The sequence below is a fragment of the Salmo salar genome, chromosome ssa03 (assembly GCF_905237065.1).
Source record: "Salmo salar chromosome ssa03, Ssal_v3.1, whole genome shotgun sequence".
In the NCBI taxonomy this organism is placed as follows: domain Eukaryota; kingdom Metazoa; phylum Chordata; class Actinopteri; order Salmoniformes; family Salmonidae; genus Salmo; species Salmo salar.
The window spans coordinates 41818476-41842097 of record NC_059444.1 but is presented as its reverse complement, the minus strand read 5'-3'; the positions used below and the strand labels follow the sequence as shown (position 1 = coordinate 41842097).

General features: G+C 43.9%; 1 protein-coding gene across 1 annotated transcript in view; it reads right to left on the bottom strand.

Annotated features, from left to right (window-relative positions):
- The window catches only part of LOC106600502 (ski-like protein), a 38381-nt gene extending 15551 nt beyond the window's left edge, over window positions 1–22830 (bottom strand). The window contains exons 1-2 of the mRNA XM_014191900.2: window positions 22683–22830; window positions 19064–20413 (exon numbers count right to left, since the gene is read on the bottom strand). Coding sequence (XP_014047375.1) covers window positions 19064–20221 — 1158 coding nt within the window. The 5' untranslated portion in view covers window positions 20222–20413; window positions 22683–22830. The remainder of the gene's footprint in view (window positions 1–19063; window positions 20414–22682) is intronic.
- Window positions 22831–23622: the final 792 nt, after the last annotated feature.

Below are 23622 nucleotides of genomic sequence, written 5' to 3'. Positions count from 1 at the left end.
AGTGGTGGACACCTTGCACATCGACTCCTATTTCTGAGTTTCAAGATTAGTTGCCGTACTTCCGAGAACACAAATACCTGCATCTTTCATAGCGAGCTAGAGAGGCTCGACCACCAGGCAGTCAGTGCACTAGGCCTATCTATCGGCAATCAAAAGCTGGATCTTGCAATTTCGTGGCTTGCAATGTCTCTCAACTTCAGTAAAGCAGGGCCTATCGTCAATGAATAAGCAAGGATATTGAGATGAGCGAGATGCAACACGACGCTCTCACACAGTACCTCCACACAGGTTCACTTCACGCTGTTCACCGCATGGTAACCAGGGCACCAGAACAGTGGAGAAATTGAGCCTACCTTCAACACTAAATTGTTGCGGAAATTGAACCACTATACTGTTTACTTTCTGCATCGACATCAATTTTCTTTTTTTTTTCTCTTCTTAACGTTAAGGATCCGTTTAAATTGTCAAGCCCCCAACGTGCCCAAACTATACAGGATTGAACCCTCATGTCCTTGGATGACACACAGCTGTGCGTATAGTGTCTCGGTGATGTGCAATAGGCAGTGTGTGTACTATCCGTTTATGACAACAGAAACAACAGTACTGTATATTGACTTCTTCTAAAGGCTGTTTTCCTCAGCTACCTCACGACTAGAGGCCTGACTGTCAGCACCCAGTTGGGTAAGGAGGGAAAACAGTTCTATTCTGGGAGCCCAAAAGGTTGGATGAGATTCTCCTGAGGTTCCTAATGACAAGAGGGGACACGGTGTAAGTGCAGCTAGCTCGCAGAAGATCCTCAGCCTCTATCGCCTCTGCTTTCAGGCTTCCTCGTGTTTTTTTCCAATAAGCCATAGTGATGAACGAGACTTTGTAGTAAGGTAATGCGAGACTGTTGCTACTGTAACTAGCAAGCTTCAAATTCAAACACATTGGCAGCCATGTTGACATGGGAGCTACCAACCGAAATGAGGACAAACTTGCTTTCATTAAAACAAAGGACATGAGAGCAACCAGCAACCACCACGCATACCATTTACACACATAGACAGTGTGAATACCCAATCACACACCACCACCACCACCACCACCACCACGGGTGCGTCCCACATAGCACCCTATTCAGAGCCTAAAACAAACTTTTTGGTCCACCAGCCACTGTGGCAGGTAGACAACAAAAAAAGAAAACCAGCCACTCGGATTTCTTACCAGCCAAAATAATTTGTCATAATTACACCTTTTTGTTTTACATAAAAGGGATGAGCATGCTTTGTAATGTTTCTTAACCTGTTATGGCTAGGGGGCAGTATTTTCACGGCCGGATAAAAAATGTACCCAATTTAATCTGATTATTACTCCTGCCCAGAAACTAGAATATGCATAGAATTATTAGCTTTGGATAGAAAACACTCCAAAGTTTCTAAAACTGTTTGAATGGTGTCTGTGAGTATAACAGAACTCATTTGGCAGGCCAAAACCTGAGAAGATTCTGTACAGGAAGTACCCTGTCTGACCATTTCTTGGCCTTCTTGATTATCTCTATCCAATACAGGGGATCTCTGCTGTTACGTGACACTTCCTACGGCTCCCATGGGCTCTCAGAAGGCGGCAAAAAGCTGAATGATATCGAGGCAGCCCCTGGCTGAAAAACATTAGCGCGTTTGGATAGTGGCCAGTCACAGTACTATGAGACTCAGGCTCGTGCACGAGCGGATCCCATGCTTTTATTTTCTCTCTCTTTTGTACGTAAACACGCTTTCCCGGTCGGAATATTATCGCTTTTTTACGAGAAAAATGGCATAAAAATTGATTTTAAACAGCGGTTGACATGCTTCGAAGTACGGTAATGGAATATTTAGAATTTTTTTGTCACGAAATGCGTCGTGCACGTGACCCTTATTTACACTTCGGATAGTGTCTTGAACGCACGAACAAAACGCCGGTATTTGGATATAACTATGGATTATTTTGAACCAAACCAACATTTATTATTGAAGTAGAAGTCCTGGGAGTGCATTCTGACGAAGAACACCAAAGGTAATCAAACTTTTCTAATAGTAAATCGGAGTTTGGTCAGGGCTAAACTTGGTGGGTGTCTAAATAGCTAGCCGTGATGGCTGGGCTATCTACTCAGAATATTGCAAAATGTGCTTTCACCGAAAAGCTATTTTAAAATCGGACACCTCGATTGCACAAAGGAGTTCTGTATCTATAATTCTTAAAATAATTGTTATGTTTTTTGTGAACCTCCCCGGAGGTTTGTGGGGGGTATGCTAGTTCTGAACATCACATGCTAATGTAAAAAGCTGGTTTTTGATATAAATATGAACTTGATTGAACAAAACATGCATGTATTGTATAACATAATGTCCTAGGTGTGTCATCTGATGAAGATCATCAAAGGTTAGTGCTGCATTTAGCTGTGGTTTTGTTTTTTGTGACATTATATGCTAGCTTGAAAAATGGGTGTCTGATTATTTCTGGCTGGGTACTCTGCTGACATAATCTAATGTTTTTCTTTCGCTGTAAAGCCTTTTTGAAATCGGACAGTGTGGTTAGATAAAGGAGAGTCTTGTCTTTAAAATGCTGTAAAATAGTAATATGTTTGAAAAATAGAAGTTTTTGTATTTTTGAGGAATTTGTAATTCGCGCCACGCCTATCATTGGATATTGGAGCAGGTGTTCCGCTAGCGGAACGTCTAGATGTAAGAGGTTAAACAATACATGTATTACTAGTAAGAAGTGATGTGGTATATTGATACATTTTATTTCCTTTTTTTGTAACCTGAGTGTCACTGACGAGACAAAAAAATTCAGCTGCCACTTTAAGGGCGGGAGGTTACCATGGCAACGAGGGCAGGGCACTCAATCCCTCAAGTCTTTCAGTAACAGTGTGCTTATGAGGTAGAGAATCTGACCAGTAGCCGATGCGTCTTCACTAGCAGTTGAAGTCAACTCAAACATTGGAAAACAACCTTTCTTGTGAACAAAACAATGTAAATAGCCAAGACACACAAGGATAAAAAGTTTCACTTTAGTACTTTTGAGAAAATTACACTAACTTTCATGCCTGTGCACAGCGCTTCTAAAAATGAATCTTCAGCAGAATCAGTGTGCACAGCTCCCCAGCCAGGCAGTGTGGCTGTGCACTATATATACACAGTTGAAGTCGGAAGTTTATATACACACCTTAGCCAAATACATTTAAACTCTGTTTTTCACAATTCCTGATACTTAATCCTAGTAAAAATTCCCTGTCTTGGGTCAGTTAGGATCAACACTTTATTTTAAGAATGTGAAATGTCAGAATAATGGTACAGATAATTATTCATCACATTCCCAGTGGGTCAGAAGTTTACATGCACTCAATTATTATTTGGTAGCATTGCCTTTAAAAATGTTTAACTTGGGTCAAGCGTTTGGGGTAGCCTTCCACAAGCTTCCCACAATAAGTTGGGTGAATTCTGGCCCATTCCTCCTGACAGAGCTGGTGTAACGGAGTCAGGTTTGTAGGCCTCCTTGCTCGCACGCGCCTTTTCAGCTCTGCCCACAAATTTTCCATGGGATTGTGGTCAGGGCTTTGTGATGGCCACTCCAATACCTTGACTTTGTTGTCCTGAAGCCATTTTGCCACAACTTTGGAAGTATGCTTGGGGTCATTGTCCATTTGCGACCAAGTTTTCACTTCCTGACTGATGTCTTGAGATGTTGCTTCAATATATCCACGTAATTATCCTCCCTCATGATGCCATCTATTTTGTGAAGTGCACCAGTCCCTTCTGCAGCAAAGCACCCCCACAACATGATGCTGCCAAACCCGTGCTTCACGGTTGGGATGGTGTTCTTCGGCTTGCAAGCGTCCCTCTTTTTCCTCCAAACACAACAATGGTCATTATGGCCAAACAGTTCTATTTTTGTTTCATCTGACCAGAGGACATTTCTCCAAAAAGTACAATCTTTGTCCTCATGTGCAGTTGCAAACTGTAGCCTGGCTTTTTTATGGCGGTTTTGGAGCAGTGACTTCTTCCTTGCTGAGCGGACTTTTAGGTTATGTCAATATTGGACTCGTTTTACTGTGGATATAGATACTTTTGTACCGGTTTCCTCCAGCATCTTCACAAGGTCCTTTGCTGTTGTTCTGGGATTGATTTGCACTTTTCGCAACAAAGTACGTTCATCTCTAGGAGACAGAACGCATCTCCTTCCTGAGCGGTATGACGGCTGCGTGGTCCCATGGTGTTTATACTTGCGTACGATTGTTTGTACAGATGAACGTGGTACCTTCAGGCGTTTGGAAATTGCTCCCAAGGATGAACCAGATTTGTGGAGGTCTACAATTTTCTTTCTGATGTCTTGGCTGATTTCTTGTGATTTTCCCATGATGTCAAGCAAAGAGGCACTGAGTTTTAAGGTAGGCCTTGAAATACATACAGGTACACCTCCAATTGACTCCAATTATGTCAATTAGCCTATCAGAAGCTTCTAAAGCCATGACATAATTTTCTGGAATTTTCCAAGCTGTTAAAGGCACAGTCAACTTAGTGTATGTAAACTTCTGACCCACTGGAATTGTGATACAGTGAATTATAAGTGAAATAGTCAGTCTGTAAACAATTGTTGGAAAAATTACTTGTGTCATGCACAAAGTAGATGTCCTAACCGACTTGTCAAAACTATAGTTTGTTTACAAGAAATTTGTGGAGTGGTTGAAAAACTATTTTTAATGACTCCAACCTAAGTGTATGTAAACTTCCGACTTCAACTGTATTATAGGATTAGTAATTCTGTGTGATTTAGCTACCAGCGATGAAACAAAACGACAGAAACACTTTGAAAACAGCTACTGCTTCATTCATTTCGCTAGAAATATGCTCATACTTGACTGCGAGTGAAATGCATGCGCTGTGGAGCCCTGACCACCCACCAACGTGGCTGGCGAAATATACAGATTACCTGCCAATTCAAAAATCTACCAACATTTGGCAGGTGGCGGGTGTTAATTTTAGACCCTGACCCTATTCCCTTCATAGTGCACTACTTTTGACCAGACCCTAATGGGCACTGGTCAAAAGTAGTGCACTATAAAAGGCATCATTTATTTAGGATGCACATCGTCGCTTCCCAATGGAGATGACAGCCATTACAGAACCTGCTGCAGATATAGGAATAGTAAAGTGGAGCGAAGAGGATTCCTTTAATGGAATGGAATATGGCCTTATCCCTCTTCCCATGTTTGCATCATGTATAATGGATAGATAGATGGTGGAAGGAGAGTAGGATGGAGAAAAGAGATGTACAGAGACTAGAATATGTGCAGTTTTAATATGTTCCTGTGTGTGTTGTGTGTGTGTGTGTGTGTGTGTGTGTGTGTGTGCGCACGCACGCACACACACACACACACACAACACCCCTCAGGTTGCTCTGGGAGACTAGACACTGGGCAGTTAATCTTCTCATTGGTCAATGCATACATGTACTACTAGCTACACATTATTATTCTGGTCTGCATCCTAAAATGGCACCACATTCTCTATATAGTGCACTACTTTTTGGCCGGGGCCCATATAAGGCTGTATATAGAAAATAGGGTGTCTTTTGGGACACAACCCTGCTTCCATGGTAACAACCTCATCTCCATGTTCTCCTCTCAATCCTCCCACCTTCCTTTATGTTGTTGGAGCCAGCTCTGTCTGTCTGTCGACTTTAGGTAGTGAGACAAGGGAACAGGCGTGTTTGTGTGTGTTTAGTCTGCTGCCTGACTGGCTGGTTGGCTCTGGGCTGGAGTGCGTATGAAGCAAGCTGCAGTTAGAGAACCCCTTCCCCCTCCCCCTGACAGGGCCCCTCGCTGCCAGGAACAACAGAGCAGGAGCATAGCTCTATGGAGAGAAGTGAAGTTTCTCTAGTAATTCTACGGCGCATTTCCATACAGGATTTACCTCAGTGTATTACCCAAGAGCTATCGAAACACAATTTCCCTAGTATAACATAAGGGTGTATACTATGGGTGTAACGGTACTTGTACCGTACCATTCAGACCGTGAACCTGAACGAATACAATAAAAAAAGATTTACAAAATAAAAAACACTAGGCACCAGGCTATGCCTATGCTGCGTTGTAGGCCTAATGCCTCGAGTAAATCTGAGCTGAAAAAACACGTCAGGTTATTCCGTTAAAACTAGAGCTAATGCGCAAGTCGTATTCAAAACTATAATCTTAATTGGCACATTACATTTACATTTTAGTCATTTAGCAGACGCTCTTATCCAGAGCGACTTACAGTAGTGAATGCATACATTTCATAAATTTTTTTCCCGTACTGGTCCCCCGTGTGAATTGAACCCACAACCCTGGCGTTGCAAACACCATGCTCTACCAACTGAGCCACACGGTACCACATTTCAAACTGTGCTTTTGTGAGGCGCAGCCGGGAACTGGTTCTGTACGATGGTGAGTGGTGGGGTTGATAAACCAGGAGGATTCTCAAATCAGCATTTAAATCAACAGTTTGGGAAAATGTTGGCTTCCCAGTAGATTAAAATGGTGATGGACAGAGTTGAGGATAAAATAATAACAGCATGTCGCCACGCTCAATGAGAATAGCCTCTGCAGCTGTCAACACTTCCAATATGTTGACACATTTACGCTGACATCCCCCCGAGTATACCAGAGAAAGACGGAAACGCAAAAAAACGACGGTCTCCCCTCTGCATTCAAGCAGCACTTGCCAGCTGATTCTGACCAGGCCAAAGAAATTAAAAGGGTGATAGCTAGGCGGTTTATATACTGCTCCAAAAAATGAAGGGAACACTTAAACAACACAATGTAACTCCAAGTCAATCACACTTCTGTGAAATCAAACTGTCCACTTAGGAAGCAACACTGATTGACAATAAATTTCACATGCTGTTGTGCAAATGGAATAGACAACAGGTGGAAATTATAGGCAATAAGCAAGACACCCCCAGGTGGAGACCACAGACCACTTCTCAGTTCCTATGCTTCCTGGCTGATGTTTTGGTCACTTTTGAATGCTGGCGGTGCTTTCACTCTAGTGGTAGCATGAGACGGAGTCTACAACCCACACAAGTGGCTCAGGTAGTGCAGCTCATCCAGGATGGCACATCAATGCGAGCTGTGACAAGAAGGTTTGCTGTGTCTGTCAGCGTAGTGTCCAGAGCATGGAGGTGCTACCAGGAGACAGGCCAGTACATCAGGAGACGTGGAGGAGGCCGTAGGAGGGCAACAACCCAGCAGCAGGACCGCTACCTCCGCCTTTGTGCAAGGAGGAGCAGGAGGAGCACTGCCAGAGCCCTGCAAAATGACCTCCAGCAGGCCACAAATGTGCATGTGTCTGCTCAAACGGTCAGAAACAGACTCCATGAGGGTGGTATGAGGGCCCGACGTCCACAGGTGGGGGTTGTGCTTACAGCCCAACACCGTGCAGGACGTTTGGCATTTGCAAGAGAACACCAAGATTGGCAAATTCGCCACTGGCGCCCTGTGCTCTTCACAGATGAAAGCAGGTTCACACTGAGCACGTGACAGACGTGACAGAGTCTGGAGACGCCGTGGAGAACGTTCTGCTGCCTGCAACATCCTCCAGCATGACCGGTTTGGTGGTGGGTCAGTCATGGTGTGGGGTGGCATTTCTTTGGGGGGCCTTACAGCCCTCCATGTGCTCGCCAGAGGTAGCCTGACTGCCATTAGGTACCGAGATGAGATCCTCAGACCCCTTGTGAGACCATATGCTGGTGCGGTTGGCCCTGGGTTCCTCCTAATGCAAGACAATGCTAGACCTCATGTGGCTGGAGTGTGTCAGCAGTTCCTGCAAGAGGAAGGCAAGAGGAAGGCAGGACTGGCCCGCCCGTTCTCCAGACCTGAATCCAATTGAGTACATCTGGGACATCATGTCTCGCTCCATCCACCAACGCCACGTTGCACCACAGACTGTCCAGGAGATGGCGGATGCTTTAGTCCAGGTCTGGGAGGAGATCCCTCAGGAGACCATCCGCCACCTCATCAGGAGCATGCCCAGGCATTGTAGGGAGGTCATACAGGCACGTGGAGGCCACACACACTACTGAGTCTCATTTTGACTTGTTTTAAGGACATTACATCAAAGTTGGATCAGCCTGTAGTGTGGTTTTCCACTTTAATTTTGAGTGTGACTCCAAATCCAGACCTCCATGGGTTGATAAATTGGATTTCCATTGATTATTTGTGTGTGATTTTGTTGTCATCACATTCAACTATGTAAAGAAAAAAGTATTTAATAAGATTATTTATTTCATTCAGATCTAGGATGTGTTGTTTAAGTGTTCCCTTTATTTTTTTGAGCAGTGTAGTTTTACAGTCTTTGGTTTATAGTGGCGGATATGCGCCCATTCTCAGTGGTTGAGAATAGAGGGTTTCAGCACCTCATGAAAGTGCTCGAGCCACATTACAAACTTCCCTCTTGCACCCATTTCTGCAAACAGATAGTACCTGCTTTATATAAGCAAGCCAAAGTTTTTATTGAATTGGCCAATGCACCATGTGTTGTGTTAGCCCATCACATTACCCCAGAATGGGAGACATACCGTGCTACAGACACGCAACCTTTATGAGAGTCACAAGTGCACATCTGGCATGGTCAGTGCAATCCTGGATCGTCACTACCCTGAACCCTAACCTCTACCCTTACCATAACCCTTCCCTAACCTTAATAATTTTAAAATGTCAACTTCAAGGATACCGGATTGCACGGACCCATCTGGCACTGAAGGAAGCAGTGTCATGGTGCGTTCGTAGCCAAGTGGAAAGTGGGAATTTACCACATACAACTGGGAAAAATCCACTTTAACGGCCCTCAAACTGGTAATTACTAGTGGGAAACTTGTCATTCATCCTGAGCACCCACTTCTCCCACATGGTGACCTCTGACGTCCCCTACTAAGGAAATGGACTCTAACAGCATTTACTGCAGTTAAATGCAACAAAACATTGTTTATAAAAAGCAATCTATTAATGTGTTTTTTTTAACTCTATAATTTGTTTACAAGCATAATAGCTGTACTTTTAGTTTATGGTTGACAGTTTGTTGGCCATTAGCCAAATCGGCATTTCTCAATGAGTTCAAAATCACATGAACGCATCCAACTGGTACTTACAACTTCACATCTGGTAAATTCCCACCTCCCACATGGATACAAACACAGCATCAGAGTGGAAACTTGAGGCACATTATAACAATCCGGTCTCAACAGACAATGCTTCTTGCATTGTGACTGCGGAAAATTGTCAGTGGCATTTCATTTTCCAGCTGTACCGAATCGTGACCCAAAAAACGCAATATGTACTGAACCATGGGTTTGGTGAACCGTTACACACCTAGTGTATACACTGTTACAGTCGAAAAACATCATTACAGACTTTCCTTAGTTGGGGCTGTTCAGAAATAACGTAGTGACTCATTAAACATCTACAGCCACAACTGTGAACAGGTTGTTATTACAGCAGAGGGCAAATAAATAAAAAAAATTAAAAAACACAAAAAAAAAAAAAGGACTAACACGTCCACACGGTGGAGGGGGGAGAGAGAAAGAGGCTGGCGCGCAAGATGGAGACATTTTTTATTTTTTTACCTTTATTTAACTAGGCAAGTCAGTTATTATCAATGACGGCCTAGGAACAGGGGCAGAATGACAGCTCGGGGATTTGAACTTGCAACCTTTCAGTTACTAGTCCAACGCTCTAACCACAAGGCTACCCTGCCGCCACACACAGGGGCCAACCCTGGGAGGAGGAGGGCTGGGCCCTGTGCGATTGGCTGAACATGAGGGTTGTAACAGGCTGAGCATTTCGTTCAGACGAGGTCTTGTGAGGTTAGTCTCCCCCTGAACGAGGAGAAGAGAGCAGAGGAGCAAAGAGGGGGAGGAAAGAAGAGGGAGGAAAGAAGAGGGAGAGGAGAGCAGGGTTCATACACATGTTGACAGATGGAATTTCATGACTTTTCCGTGACTTTTAACCAAATTTCCATGATCAACAATTGGCAGCGTCTCTATGTATTTACAAAAAAAGTATGTGTATTGTGGTAACAACACTGGGAGGCTGCTCTGTGATGCCATGTACCATCTCCTGTCGTTGTTGTTAGTCAACTGTATAACACACACACGTGGTCAACCCTAAGGCTGGAGAGCTACTGGGTGTGCAGGCTTTTGATCAAGCCCTGCTCAAACACAAACACATCAGAGACAGTTTACGAAGGTCCGGTTGAGCAGCTCATTTCTAAAATGTGGTTTGTTAGAGGGGGACTATGATAAAAGCCTGCACACCCATTAGCTCTCCTGGAGGACGGTTGACCAACCTTGATGTACAGTACCAGTCAAAGTTTGGACTCACCTACTCATTTAAGGGTTTCTTTATTTTACTATTGTCTACATTGTAGAATACTAGTGAAGACATCAAAACTATGAAATAACACATATGGAATCATGTAGTAACCAACAACAACAACAAAAAAGTGTTAAACAATTCAAAATATATTTTAGATTTTAGATTCTTTGAAGTAGCCACCCTTTGCCTTGATGACAGCTTTGCACACTCTTGTCCGACTGTCTCTCTCTCCTTGAGGAACAGCCCACACATCTCACAAACACATCTCACAACCAGACGGGCTAAACTGTCATTCAGATCCTGGCTGATATGTTGATTTTTATTTGATTGATAAAATATTTAAAAACTTTGCCTAAATAACTGATATTAACAGAAATTAAATTCATTTCCATTACTTTTCGGATTTGATCATTTTCCTAAACTTTTCCAGGCTTGGAAAACACCATTTTAAAATTCCATCACTTTTCCATGCGTTTCCTGGGAGAATAGTGGGAGATGAGAGGAGGGGGGAGGAAAGGAGTAAAGTGGCTTCATAACATGCTGCTGCATGAGGGTTTTGCATGTCTGAGCTGTGCGTAGAGAGAAAAAGTGAGACAGAAACAAGAGAGTGGTCTCTGCTGAGTTTATGTAAGCATCGACTTATCGTCTCGTTTCAATGCTTATTTTGCTACGGTCTTCTAAATTGGGCCCTCAGGGACGTTGACTGTTTAAAAGATTTTTTTTAAGTGGTGGGGCAGGGCTCCGGACATGAAATGGGAAAGATCTGTTCAAGAACTCTGCAGAGAGTAAAATGCTCTAGTCTAGAACGATTTGGAAGAGACAGACAAGTGACCCCCACTCCTATAATTACAAAGCCCTCAAATGCCATGAGGTGCCATAGAAGAGTCCCCTCAGCCACCTGGCCCTGAAGCTAAGTTCACTAACCACTACCAACCCAATAAAGCCTCAGGACAGCACTCAGAAAATCAGGCCCAACCAAATTATCACAAAGCAAAATATATCACCTATTGGAAAGACACCACAAAAAAAATTAAAAAATAAATTGAAGTAAACTTCCATGCTATTTGTTACACGATAGAAATTGAAAAAAACATTGACTGTGTACAGATTCAATGAGCACAGACTGGCATAGAAACCGGCCATCACAGGCAGATCTGGCTACCCAGAGAGGACAGGTTGTGCCCACTCTGCCCTCAGAGGTCGAGAGAGAGAGCTGCGAGAACTACACAGACTTAGTGGCAATCTTTTTTTTCTTCCCCAAAATTGAAAACAAATACAAAGATTATTAAACAAAATCTGAAAAAAACCTTTTTGCCATATTAGTTGCAAATGGTGTAGCTTCCTGAATCCTCACACACCCGTAGGGACAACCAGCAGAATGACAAACCACAGTAATAACATTGCTACCTGTGTCTTTCTCACTATTTAATTATTGTCCTCATTCATTTCTTATTACATTGTCCTGTTAATTGCTATTGAGTATTATCATTTTTCCTATTATCAATCTGCATCATCATTGATATGTGTCTATGTTTGCTTTGGCAATGTATGTGGTAACACTTCCCATGCCAATAAAGCCTATTGATTAGAGAGCAAGAGAGAGCGAGAGAGAGAACTTGAGAGAGCACGCGAGACAGAATGCAGGTCTGGTCTGTGGTAATGAAGTCACTGGTGTGTAAATAGCCAATAGAGGAAGCATAGAGAAGCAGCTGTCTGCTGTCTGTACAGCAGCCGTCGTTGTCTAGGACCTGCCGACACAGACATGCACAGCGAGGAGTGTTGTCTGTCTACCACAGCTAACATGGTGCCAGGGCTAGAACTACAGGGGTGGATTGGTATAGGGCAACATGGCTGGCTCTTCTGGACAACTCTCAGGCACACAGACAGACATAGAAATGTTCCCAGCCTCACACACTATCCTAACAAGTACGTCACAAAGTGTTTTTCCTAATCGGAATGTGTGTATCAGGACACTGTGTCCCTCCAGACAGACTAGCAGGTATTTCACAACCCGGCCAACTAGGCCAAGGAGGAGTCACACACTGGGAATTTCTGCTTTCCTCTAATCAGAGAACAGAGACAAAACGCCTCCCAACATAGATGACGCCACCCTATCAATCTGTGTGCGTGCGTGTCTGTCCGAGAGGGAAGTACAAGCTGCTTGTCATCCCCGCAGGCTCATTACATCATTGTTTGAGACGCCAAACACACAAGCACTGTAAAGAGCCGCCAGTTATAGTCATCTGTTGTAGCGTCTGTCGTCTCACCAACATCTCGGTTGAGACTATCATTACTAGAGAACGACTGATCATTGGTCATCATAATGACCCAAAGGGTAACCATAACCCGAAGGTGTTCCTAATGTTTTGTACATTGATACATAACTTATGCAGCAGTATAACTATTTGCAGATGACTGAACAGGACAGATGACTGATTACAGGACACGGTGAACACACACACAAACACGTTTTATAGCAGTGTAATAAATGGATGTGTATTAAAGAAAGAAAAAGTTTTGTATTTGGTCCCGTATTCCTAGCACACAATGACTACATCTAGCTTGTGACTCTACAAATGTGTTGGATGCATTTGCTGTTTGTTTTGGTTGTTTCAGATAATTTTGTGCCCAATAGAAATGAATGGTAAATAATGTAGTGTGTCATTTTGGAGTCACTGTTACTGTAAATAAGAATAGAATATGTTTCTAAACACTTTTACATTAATATGGATGTTACCAGGATTACGGTAAGTCCTGAATGAATCGTGAATAATGATGAGTGAGAAAGTTACAGACGCACAAATATCATACCAAGACATGCTAACCTAGCACCATTACAATAACAGGGGAGGTTAGCATTTTATATCATACCCCCAAGACATGCTAACCTCTCACCATTACAATAACAGGGGAGGTTAGCATTTTATATTATACCCCCAAGACATGCTAACCTCTCACCATTACAATAACAGGGGAGGTTAGCATTTTATATCATACCCCCAAGACATGCTAACCCCTCACCATTACAATAACAGGGGAGGCTAGCATTTTTTGGGAGGGGGGGGGGGGGATATTTATGCCTCAAACTTTCTCACTCATTATTTATGATTCATTCAAGAAGTTAAATCTGCTTTGGATTTTGTTTCCTTGCCACGAGTCTCACGATACTGGTATCGTCCAGGCCCTAGCGAACAGCCACAAAAAAAACACAGCCAAACACCTAAACTAACAAAAACATCACAAAATCTCATCATAATATATGCACGAACCGCTGACTGGATAGCATGTGACAGGCTTACCTCACCAGTCACCGTACACCTTCAGCGGTAGGCTACATGATACACCATAAGGTAGGTGTGTGTGTGTGTGTGTGTGTGTGTGTGTGTGTGTGTGTGTGTGTGTGTGTGTGTGTGTGTGTGTGTGTGTGTGTGTGTGTGTGTGTGTGTGTGTGTGTGATTAGTCTGCTCTGCAGTGGAGATGCATCTGTGTGACTGAGTGGGTCCAGGTCGATCTGTCTGACTCTCTCAGACGAAAGTGAGGCAAGCCGAGGAGCAAGGGAGGAGAGGGAGAGAGAGAAGGGGAGGGGGGTAGGAATGTGGTTTGGGCACTAGACTAGACACCAGACAGTATTTCCGGCAGAATCACGCACACACGTCAAACACACAGGGAGGAAGAGGCTGGGGCTTCTCTCTCACCTCACGCTCTTTCTCTCTCTTTCTGCCAGACACAAACACAGTGGACAGGGAGTGCCAAATGACTGTACAGCAGGTAGTGTTCTCACACCTGTCTGCACACACACACACAGAAACTAAAGCCTGTCTGCTCCGAGTCCAGTGTCTCTTATTTAACCCATAATGTCTTCACTGTAGCCGCCTGGCACAAATTACTTGGCCTAGAAAACACCAATTAAAGTCGGTGTTTATCTCAACAATACTAAACTGAGCCTGCGTCCAAAATGGCACCCTATTCCATAGATAGCACGCTACTTTTGACCAGACTTATGGGCCGTGGTCAAAAGTAGTGCACTATATAGAGAATAGAGTGCCATTTGGGACGCACATAATAGTCCGGTTTGGTCAAGAAGAAAACATGAGACATGGATGTGAACCAGTCAATGGAAGGGAACCAATCTATAGCTTTTCGTGTTTTCAGCTATAAAAACAAAAGAGAGTCGCACACTCCATATATATGTATAAACTCCCAGTAATTTATTGGGTAAAACACAAATGTTTCGGCATCCCTGTGCCTTCTTCAGGGTGTCTGACATTTCTATAGGTCCCGGCCTGTGCACTGCTCTCTCTCCCACTGTCACTTTCTTTTTTGTAAGAATGGCGGAAAGAAAAAAACCATCAAAACCCCCTCTGCTCTGTAGAAGCCTCCCTTGGGTTCTGGTCTTTAGTGGAAAGCACTGGTGGTGGTGGTGGTGATGCAACATGGGCATTCCCCCATGCAAGGGCTTGGGTTGCCTGTTTCTGTACCCTTACAGCTCAGTGGTACAAAAAAAGATCAAAGAATGGTTTCCCGGAAACATCTTAAGCCTAGTCCCCATTGCGAAGACATTAAAACATAATTCAACAATAGAAAAAAATGTATTGAACTATATGAAATAAACTTAAATGCAATGAACTTATAAAAAAATTTAAATGTTTTTTTTTTTATAATTAACCTTTATTTAACTAGACAAGTCAGTGAAGAACAAATTCTTATTTACAATGACAGCCTAGGAACTGTGTAACTGCCTTGTTCAGGAGCAGAACAACAGATTTTTACCTTGTCAGCTCGGGGATTCGATCTAGCAACGTTTCGGTTACTGGCCCAACGCTCTAACCACTGGGCTACTTGCCACCACAAGATAATTTCCCCAAGATAATCATAAGACATGAACAAAATGAACCAGTGATTCGTATTTTCCTGCAACTTTCTGAAATGGAACAGGAATGCCCACTTTGTGTAGCCGCTAGCGATGATGCTAATGATACATTAAAAATGTGTGGTTTTGAGAGCAAAAACCGGGGAAAACCGTAATCAGTACAAAATAATTAAACATTTTATAGGGCCCTAAACTAGGGTTGGGCGGTATACCGTATTTTTTCTATATACACACACCGGTATTTAGGGGTGTAAAAGGTTCACCAAACCCACGGTTCGGTATGTATTGCGGTTTGGGGTCACGGTTCGGTTACAGGGGTAAATTAAATGCCAACAGTTACTGTAGTTACAAGTCACTTGTGTGACTGTCATAAAGGCGGCTTGTCTGTAGCACGGTACTTCTCATCTCCCATTGCGGGGTCATTTGATATATTCATTCGGGTTCACTGTGCAAACCGAACCGAGGTCCCAGGACCGAATGGTTCAACAACAATAAGTGTACCGTTACACCACTACTGGTATTGATGCACAAACGGATTTGGGTTTTTAATTTACCATATAACAGTAATTCAATGTTTGGTTTGTTAAATGTGATACGCAACTCCGGCGAGTGTAATGTCCGTTTTTATAGTTTACTCCGTTTGCTACATGCAAGTCATCTCTCTCCCTGTCCTCCTGTATGCTGCTTTGGTCCTTGCTATCTGGGATCCTTGGGACGTCCCTACCCCATTGAAGTTTACATTTAAAAGGGTTAAGGTAGGGTAAGGGTTATGGTTAAGGTTAGGGTAGAGACCAAGGATCCCGGATATAGCATGCCGGTTCCCACACCAAGCCCTGCCCCGTCACTCAAGCATGTTGTTGCTCGACCACGAAGTCACGAACACTTCACTTGCCGTTCACTCCGCAGTCTGTATGGTCAACATGTTGGTGACAGGGATGCTGCTTTCAAGCGTTATATAATTACTCTATTAGTTTGTTTGTCTGCAAACAGCTAGTTTGTATTTTCTTTGCACATCATTTATTTTAGTCATGTTAGCCGCTAATGCTAATCACTAGCTAAATGTATTCAGAGTCAGAGCCGGATACCAGTGCTAGTGTAGGCCTAGATCAGCATGTGCTTTGTACAACGGTATCTTCTAAATCAGAAAGGAATAGGCTTAGCATGAATATGGTAGCCAGAGAGCTAGCTAGTTACACGAGAAAACATAATGTAACATCGTATAGGATCCCCTGGGAAACACTGACCAACACTACCCTGTCACAATAGTTCCTTCCTGGCTTATTAATTTGTCGTGTCATGTCAAACAACAATGTATTCAAAGTGCTGTCCACTATATTCCAACTATTGAATTACAAGAATCCTTGTATGTCCATGATTCCAACAGTTCACCAATAAACTAGGCCTAGATTGTTTGGGCTCCATAAGAGTAAGAAAAAAGAGTAAGAACATTTCAGTGAGACAACTCAAAGGCGAAATCCATTAAAGCCGAGATAATGGAATTCATCCCCTTGACAATCAACTGTTCTCTGTCGCGGGTGATGTTTGCTTTCGCCAACTGGACGAGCATCGGTACACACTACTAAGTGCGCTATTTTTCCGATGTTACCCTACCTGAGTTACACAGTAATAGCATCACTGCTATTAGCCTAATGACATACATACTATGAAACGCCGTTTGGGTCTTTGCGTATCAAAAAAGATACAGTAGCCGTGTCAAAGCTGTACAAAAAAGTCTGCAAACAAGCAAACACCGGCCAAGAACGATGAGTTTACAATACCACGTTGGTAATAAAGCATAATTTGTTTGACCGCAACTTCTGGGGTAGCTAGCTTTAGCTTGGTACCTAGCTAGCACCAATACAGCCAGCCTGACAACAATGACCAGTAGAAACGGCAGTCATTTTCATTATTCTTAGCAATGATTTAGGAACCCTTGTGAGTAAGTATTAGCTAAGTTGCCACTTGTTGTTCACCTATTGAAATTGAACTTCAGTACATGAAAATAAATAGCTAGCCACTTAACCCGGTTTCCCAAAGCTAACGTTATAAGCAGCCAGCTAGCTTCATCTGGCTAGTGAGGCTCGACCCGACTGGGTTATCTGTTGTGAAGCTAGCCACAATAAGGATTAGGCACAATAGTAGAATTTGTGGGTCGCATTCAAAATAAAAAAGTATGTCATTGACAGTGATGCAAATGAATAGAAATATAATTATGCCATACTTTAATTTTGAAGGCTAACCGCAAAGTCCACTATTAGATAACCCACTAATCCTTATTGTGACTAGCTTCACATAGATGGGTCTGACCACCATTAATCAAATAACTGTCTTATAAATTAGGGTTATTTTAGATGATGACACCTAACTAAATAGTTAGCTAGCTAACTATAGCTACTGAAACAGATTATGTCGTTTTGGATATGTTTCTGGGGAAGAAAATTGTTTGCATCCATGAGCTAGCTAGCTTTTTTTTAATGACTAGCACTGTAGGTGCGCGAGACAACTTTACCAGTATATGTATCGATGAATCCCTGTAACATATGAAATACGAGTGATAGTTATTACACATTGATTACACTATGTAAAAAATATATGAACGCGTTAAATTATTATGGTCCTGATTGGTCAACAGGCTTATCTGACACGTCAAATAGTGTTATTTGTATCTTTTTTGACATGCAAAGACCCAAATGGCGTTCCATAGAAATCCTGGTTGAGAATGAAACAACTGAACAATGAAACAGCAAGTAACTGAAAGAAATAGGTTTTGATTATGTTTTACTGGTAATGGGGACATACGTAAATGCCAACAAAATAACTTTTTGGTCAGTGTGGCGTGTGTGTAACCTTTATTTAACTAGGTAAGTAGGTTAAGAACAAATTCTTATTTACAATGACTGCCCGATCCTGGGCCAATTGTGCGCTGCCCTATGGGACTCCCAATCACGGCCGGATGCGATACAGCCTGAATTCGAACCAGGGACTGTAGGGACTGTAGTGCCTTAGACCGCTGCGTTCATGTGTGTGTGTTAACTATTTAACTGTACTAACTGCCTTTTAGCAGCTTAAAAAAGGCAGCTAAAATTTTAACTATTGGGTATCGGTATAGTTTTTTGGCAAGGAAAATATCAGATATCGGTCAAATATATATATATATAAAAATTATAATACATTTTTTAAACCATCCCTAAAAGTATCAATTAACTAAATTACTTCAAAATACATAAAAAGTCATTTAAATATGGAAGGGTGTAGCGGGGTGGATGCAAATTGTCAGCCCATCCATTCAAGCCCAGAGGTCTGTGAGAGAGTCCACTAGTCCAGTTAGTGTTGTGGCCTATTGTCTAGTGATGGTTCTAGTGACCTCCAGCTGACCTGGAAGACAAATGATGCCCTTCCCCGTGACACACACACACAGGGACCAACCGAGAGAGAGACCAGCTGGTCAGTGGTCACCCTGTCCGCCCCTCCTCAAAATCAGTTTATTGATCACGTACATGAATTTGCATATGTTATCGCAGGTGCAGCGAAATGCTTGGATCTACTACACTACAGCCAGCAGGAGGGGTGACACCTGTCCCCTGTCTTTTACACACACACACACACACACACACACACACACACACACACACACACACACACACACACACACACACACACACACACACACCTAATGAAACCCAAAGTTGGGGCTGGCTTCTAGAGACTCAATAGATACCATTTATTGGTAGTTGTATCGACAGTGCAACCAAACAAACTAACAACATTTTTAAAAGTCTGACACACACACACACACACACAATAAGAGAATCAGTGCTTACTTTGTCAGTGGTCCTGTTGTAGTGGAACTTGTCCTTCATGTCCTCTAGCAGCAGTTTGAGCTGCGGCTCCTCAGGCGTTCCCAGATACTTCCTCCCCAGCTGCAGGTAGCACGGCCACTTGGCCGAGTCAAAGCCCCAGTGACAGGTCCTCTTGTCCGGGGACTTGTGTGAGTGCATCACAAACTTCTGCGGTGAGAAAAGCAGCTGGCACTCCACACACTGAACACAGGGCGCCTCGGGCTGTGTGTAGAACTGGGGTACAAACAGACCCTGGCATTTCCCTAGACACTGGTGCTCCACCTGGAAGCTAGACTCTGTCTCCTTTAGGAGCCCCTGGCCGGGCCGTTTGGTGCTGGGGTCAGAGGGCAGGGCAGCCCCCGGGCGGAGCAAGGCGTTGCAGAGGCGCTGGGCGTCAGTAAGGGTGATGAGGCCGCAAGACGGGGCGTTGAAGGGTAAAATACCCAGCACCTTGAGGATGTGGAGCTGTTCACCATCGCAGCGCGAGCAGTACACGTAGAGCTCATCACACACTGCGTTGATCTGCTGCAAGGAGAAGTCGCGGAGCACCGAGTTGAGCACCTGGGGAAGGCAGAGGCGTTTCTCCCCACCGACAGCAAAGCAGGAGATGGATTCACCCTCTAGAAGGGAGTGGCTTAACTCTGTGGAGCTGTCGCTGGGCACCAAGAGGGGTCCACCTCCTAGGACTGGTGGGGAGGGTAGAGGGGCCATGCTGGGGCAGGAATCAGGGCTGACCTCGGGGGAGGCTTCGTGGCCGGAGCGGGCGGAGAATGCTGCTGGGCCCCCCAGAGAGCTTTGGCTGCTGAGGGTGAAGGCAGCCAGTGTGTGTTTCAGCCCAGGACTGAGATCCAGAGCCTTGGCTCCACATACCTGGAGCTCCCCTCCACTGTCCATCTCTATGGATCTATCCATGCCTCTATCTGCCTCCCGGTGCTGGGTGTGCTCCTCCCCAGCCTCCCTCTTCACCTTGGGGGTCTGGGGCAGGGTGTCTAGGCTGCGTCGCTTCAGGTTCATCTCAGCCATCAGCCTCTTCTTGATGGGCGCGTCCTCTAGCCTCTCTCGGTACAGCCGCTTCATGTTGCCCTTGAACGAGGTCAGGTCTTTGAATGAGGTTTTCAGACTCGTCTGAGTACTGGCCATGTTGGCGTTGATAGAGGTCCGTTTCGTTCCACTACCACCTTCACTTGGATTTATAGAACCCTTTGAGTTAATATGGGTGTTGTTAGTTTGTTTTATTCTCCTTTCAAATGTTCCACATATGCTGGTGTTCAGAAAGGTACATGGTGGAGACTGCTGTGTTTCTGTTCAGATTGTTGTCTGTATGTCTGCTTCCTGTAGGGGATGAGAGGTGGGGCAGTGGGGGAGTGGAATGGTTCAGGCGTTAACACAAACCGAAGGGGTGAACATTTGAATTTTTTTCCTCCCAGGTAAAACTCTAACTATGTTTAGCCTGCATGTAGCCTTTTTCATGTCAACTGAAAGGATTTGTCTAAGTAGAAGACCATCCCATCTGATGTGTTTTTCTCTGACAATAAAATAACGTTGAAGGTGTTTACATGTTTTATGGAGGCTATCCTGGTTGGGGGTTGAGTGGCTCAATAGACCCATTGGGGGCCAAATGGCTATTACCATACCTCACCACCCAAACATCTGCCCATTCAGCCCTTGTCATTGAACCCCATGGGGCAATGACAAGTTTTCACCCACCACACCATTTCATTGCCAACAGAAAGTGCTAGTTTTGTCAAGTAAAACCAACCAGGTGGCCAGACAACACTAGTATCTAGCAATTCTCTCTGGCCTTCCTTCTGTCACTAGATACTGTGACAAAAAAAGTTCACACTTGGTGTAGCCTAGGTAATCAAATGAACAATTTGTCCAAATGGCTCTAAATTGACCAAATAGCCAGCCTCCCCAACCCCACCAGTTGTCCTGCTTGCTGTCCTCAAGCCAACGTCTGCTCTGCTGGTAACCCCACGCTGACCCCATCAACTATGTGAAAACAATTGAGTAAAAGAGTATAAAGGCTGTCATTCAACCGGTTCAATAGTTATCGAAACACACAGCGTGACATTCAATGGATGTTTAACGAGGTATTTTCCCTATGCCCCGGCATCTAGCGGAATTTACACTGCATCAATTCAAATAATAAAACTGTTCATACCTAGCTACATCTATAAACGACGGTTTTAATAACAGTAAATTGTATTGTAATAAATGTGTGGCTACAACATTTCGCTGGAAACCCTCAACATTGGGCGGTGTAAACAACCACCCTCCAATAAAGCTACAATCGTATTATGCTTGTGGGTGACCAATGTATTTTATACTGCAATATCATCCATTTAAAATCGGCTGCCAAATACAAAAATGGGGTTAAATGTGTGTGTGTGTGTGTGTGTGATATATATATATATATATAAACAACTGAAGAGACTGTACATGCGTTTAGGCAGTTCAAATGTAGCTGTGTGCGGACTACAGCAACAACACTAACGCGTTAGCTAGATTATACCAGAACTGACCTCCATGCAGTAACTACAGTAAGTACACCGCCGCCAGATCTTTCCACCAAAGCTAGCACTATCGGGGTACAAAAAGTCGGACCACAGAGCAGGCTTTGGTCGCAGTATGGTAATAATTACATTACTACCAATGCAAGGAGGTATGCGGCGATGCAAGCTTCACCACCCGTGATTCCTGCGTGGATTTACAACCAAAACTGACATTTTTCCCACGCAACAAAATAATATAGTTTCGGATAAGAAAGGTTTTTAGACAATATTAATATTCGAACAAATCTAACTATTCCCCCCCCCCCAAAAAAAATCGTTGAGATTCCATTGGTGTTTTTTTTTCTCCATGTCGCGCAGTGTCACCCTCTTCTTCGTAGCTAGCAAGGACACCGCGCACAGCTTGCGCTCTGTTCCATTCCTCCCGCCCCCCTTCCCTCTGGCTCGCCACGATGGCACTGGTATGCAGACAGCACTGATAATGACGTTCACTGGCTAAACCACCGTCTGCGACTCGACTGTCTATCGACCTAGTTAGCTACCTACAATTGCCAGCTAACATTAGCTGAACGTAGAACCAAATACCCGGCTTGTAGCAGCAAGTTTAGCCAACATGAGAATTAGCTGGCAAAGGCGGCTGTGTGGTGTATTTTACACCTCGATAAATACTTGTCTTTAAGGAAATAAAACACAAAATAGCGAATATATTGAGTATTACATGTAAGGAAACCAATAACGTTACAATTATGGCAACACATCTGAGGACCGCGTTACAGAAAACAGAGTAAGACAATTCGATAGCTCGAATTAGCATCGCTTTAGCTACAAAAATGTACGTTATATCCGATCTGGGCAAACGGATTAGCCAGGTTAGGTTAGCATAGCCACCACTGTTACTGCGCTGTGTGAAGCCATAGCAAACTAGCCTAGGCTAGTTAATAATTAGAGAACGCTTGTTAAACCCTCAAAGCATGCCTCCATTTCGGTAAACCGTCAAATAATCCAACACCCGATACATAACATTACCCATTTCATCATGTACATAGAAGCAAATAAGGACGTACAGAAACCCGATTAAAAAGACTTGCCTGAATGAGGTCGTTTCGGCTCCTCTTCTCTCGGTTCTCCTCTGTAATACCGACCGTCAACAAGATGCAGCTAGAAACCACTACATCTAGAGCCCCGCAACGTCACATCACTAACGGAGATACGTCACCCAGACTCGAATTGGGCATGTCACGGAAACAGTGCAGGGGAGTCTGTCTGTCTGTCTGTCTGTCTGTCTCGCAGTCTGGTTGGTTTGTGTAGCCTACATCTGCAGTGGACTGGGAGAGAATGTTGCGCTCTCTCACCGGCCATAACGATTTGTTTTGATTCCCATTCGTTCTGTCATTGATGTCCAGACCTGTAATATACTGCTCAAAAAAATAAAGGGAACACTTAAACAACACATCCTAGATCTGAATGAAATAAATCATCTTATTAAATACTTTTTTCTTTACATAGTTGAATGTGATGACAACAAAATCACACACAAATAATCAATGGAAATCCAATTTATCAACCCATGGAGGTCTGGATTTGGAGTCACACTCAAAATTAAAGTGGAAAACCACACTACAGGCTGATCCAACTTTGATGTAATGTCCTTAAAACAAGTCAAAATGAGGCTCAGTAGTGTGTGTGGCCTCCACGTGCCTGTATGACCTCCCTACAACGCCTGGGCATGCTCCTGATGAGGTGGCGGATGGTCTCCTGAGGGATCTCCTCCCAGACCTGGACGAAAGCATCCGCCAACTCCTGGACAGTCTGTGGTGCAATGTGACGTTGGTGGATGGAGCGAGACATGATGTCCCAGATGTGCTCAATTGGATTCAGGTCTGGGGAACGGGCGGGCCAGTCCATAGCATCAATGCCTTCCTCTTGCAGGAACTGCTGACACACTCCAGCCACATGAGGTCTAGCATTGTCTTGCATTAGGAGGAACCCAGGGCCAACCGCACCAGCATATGGTCTCACAAGGGGTCT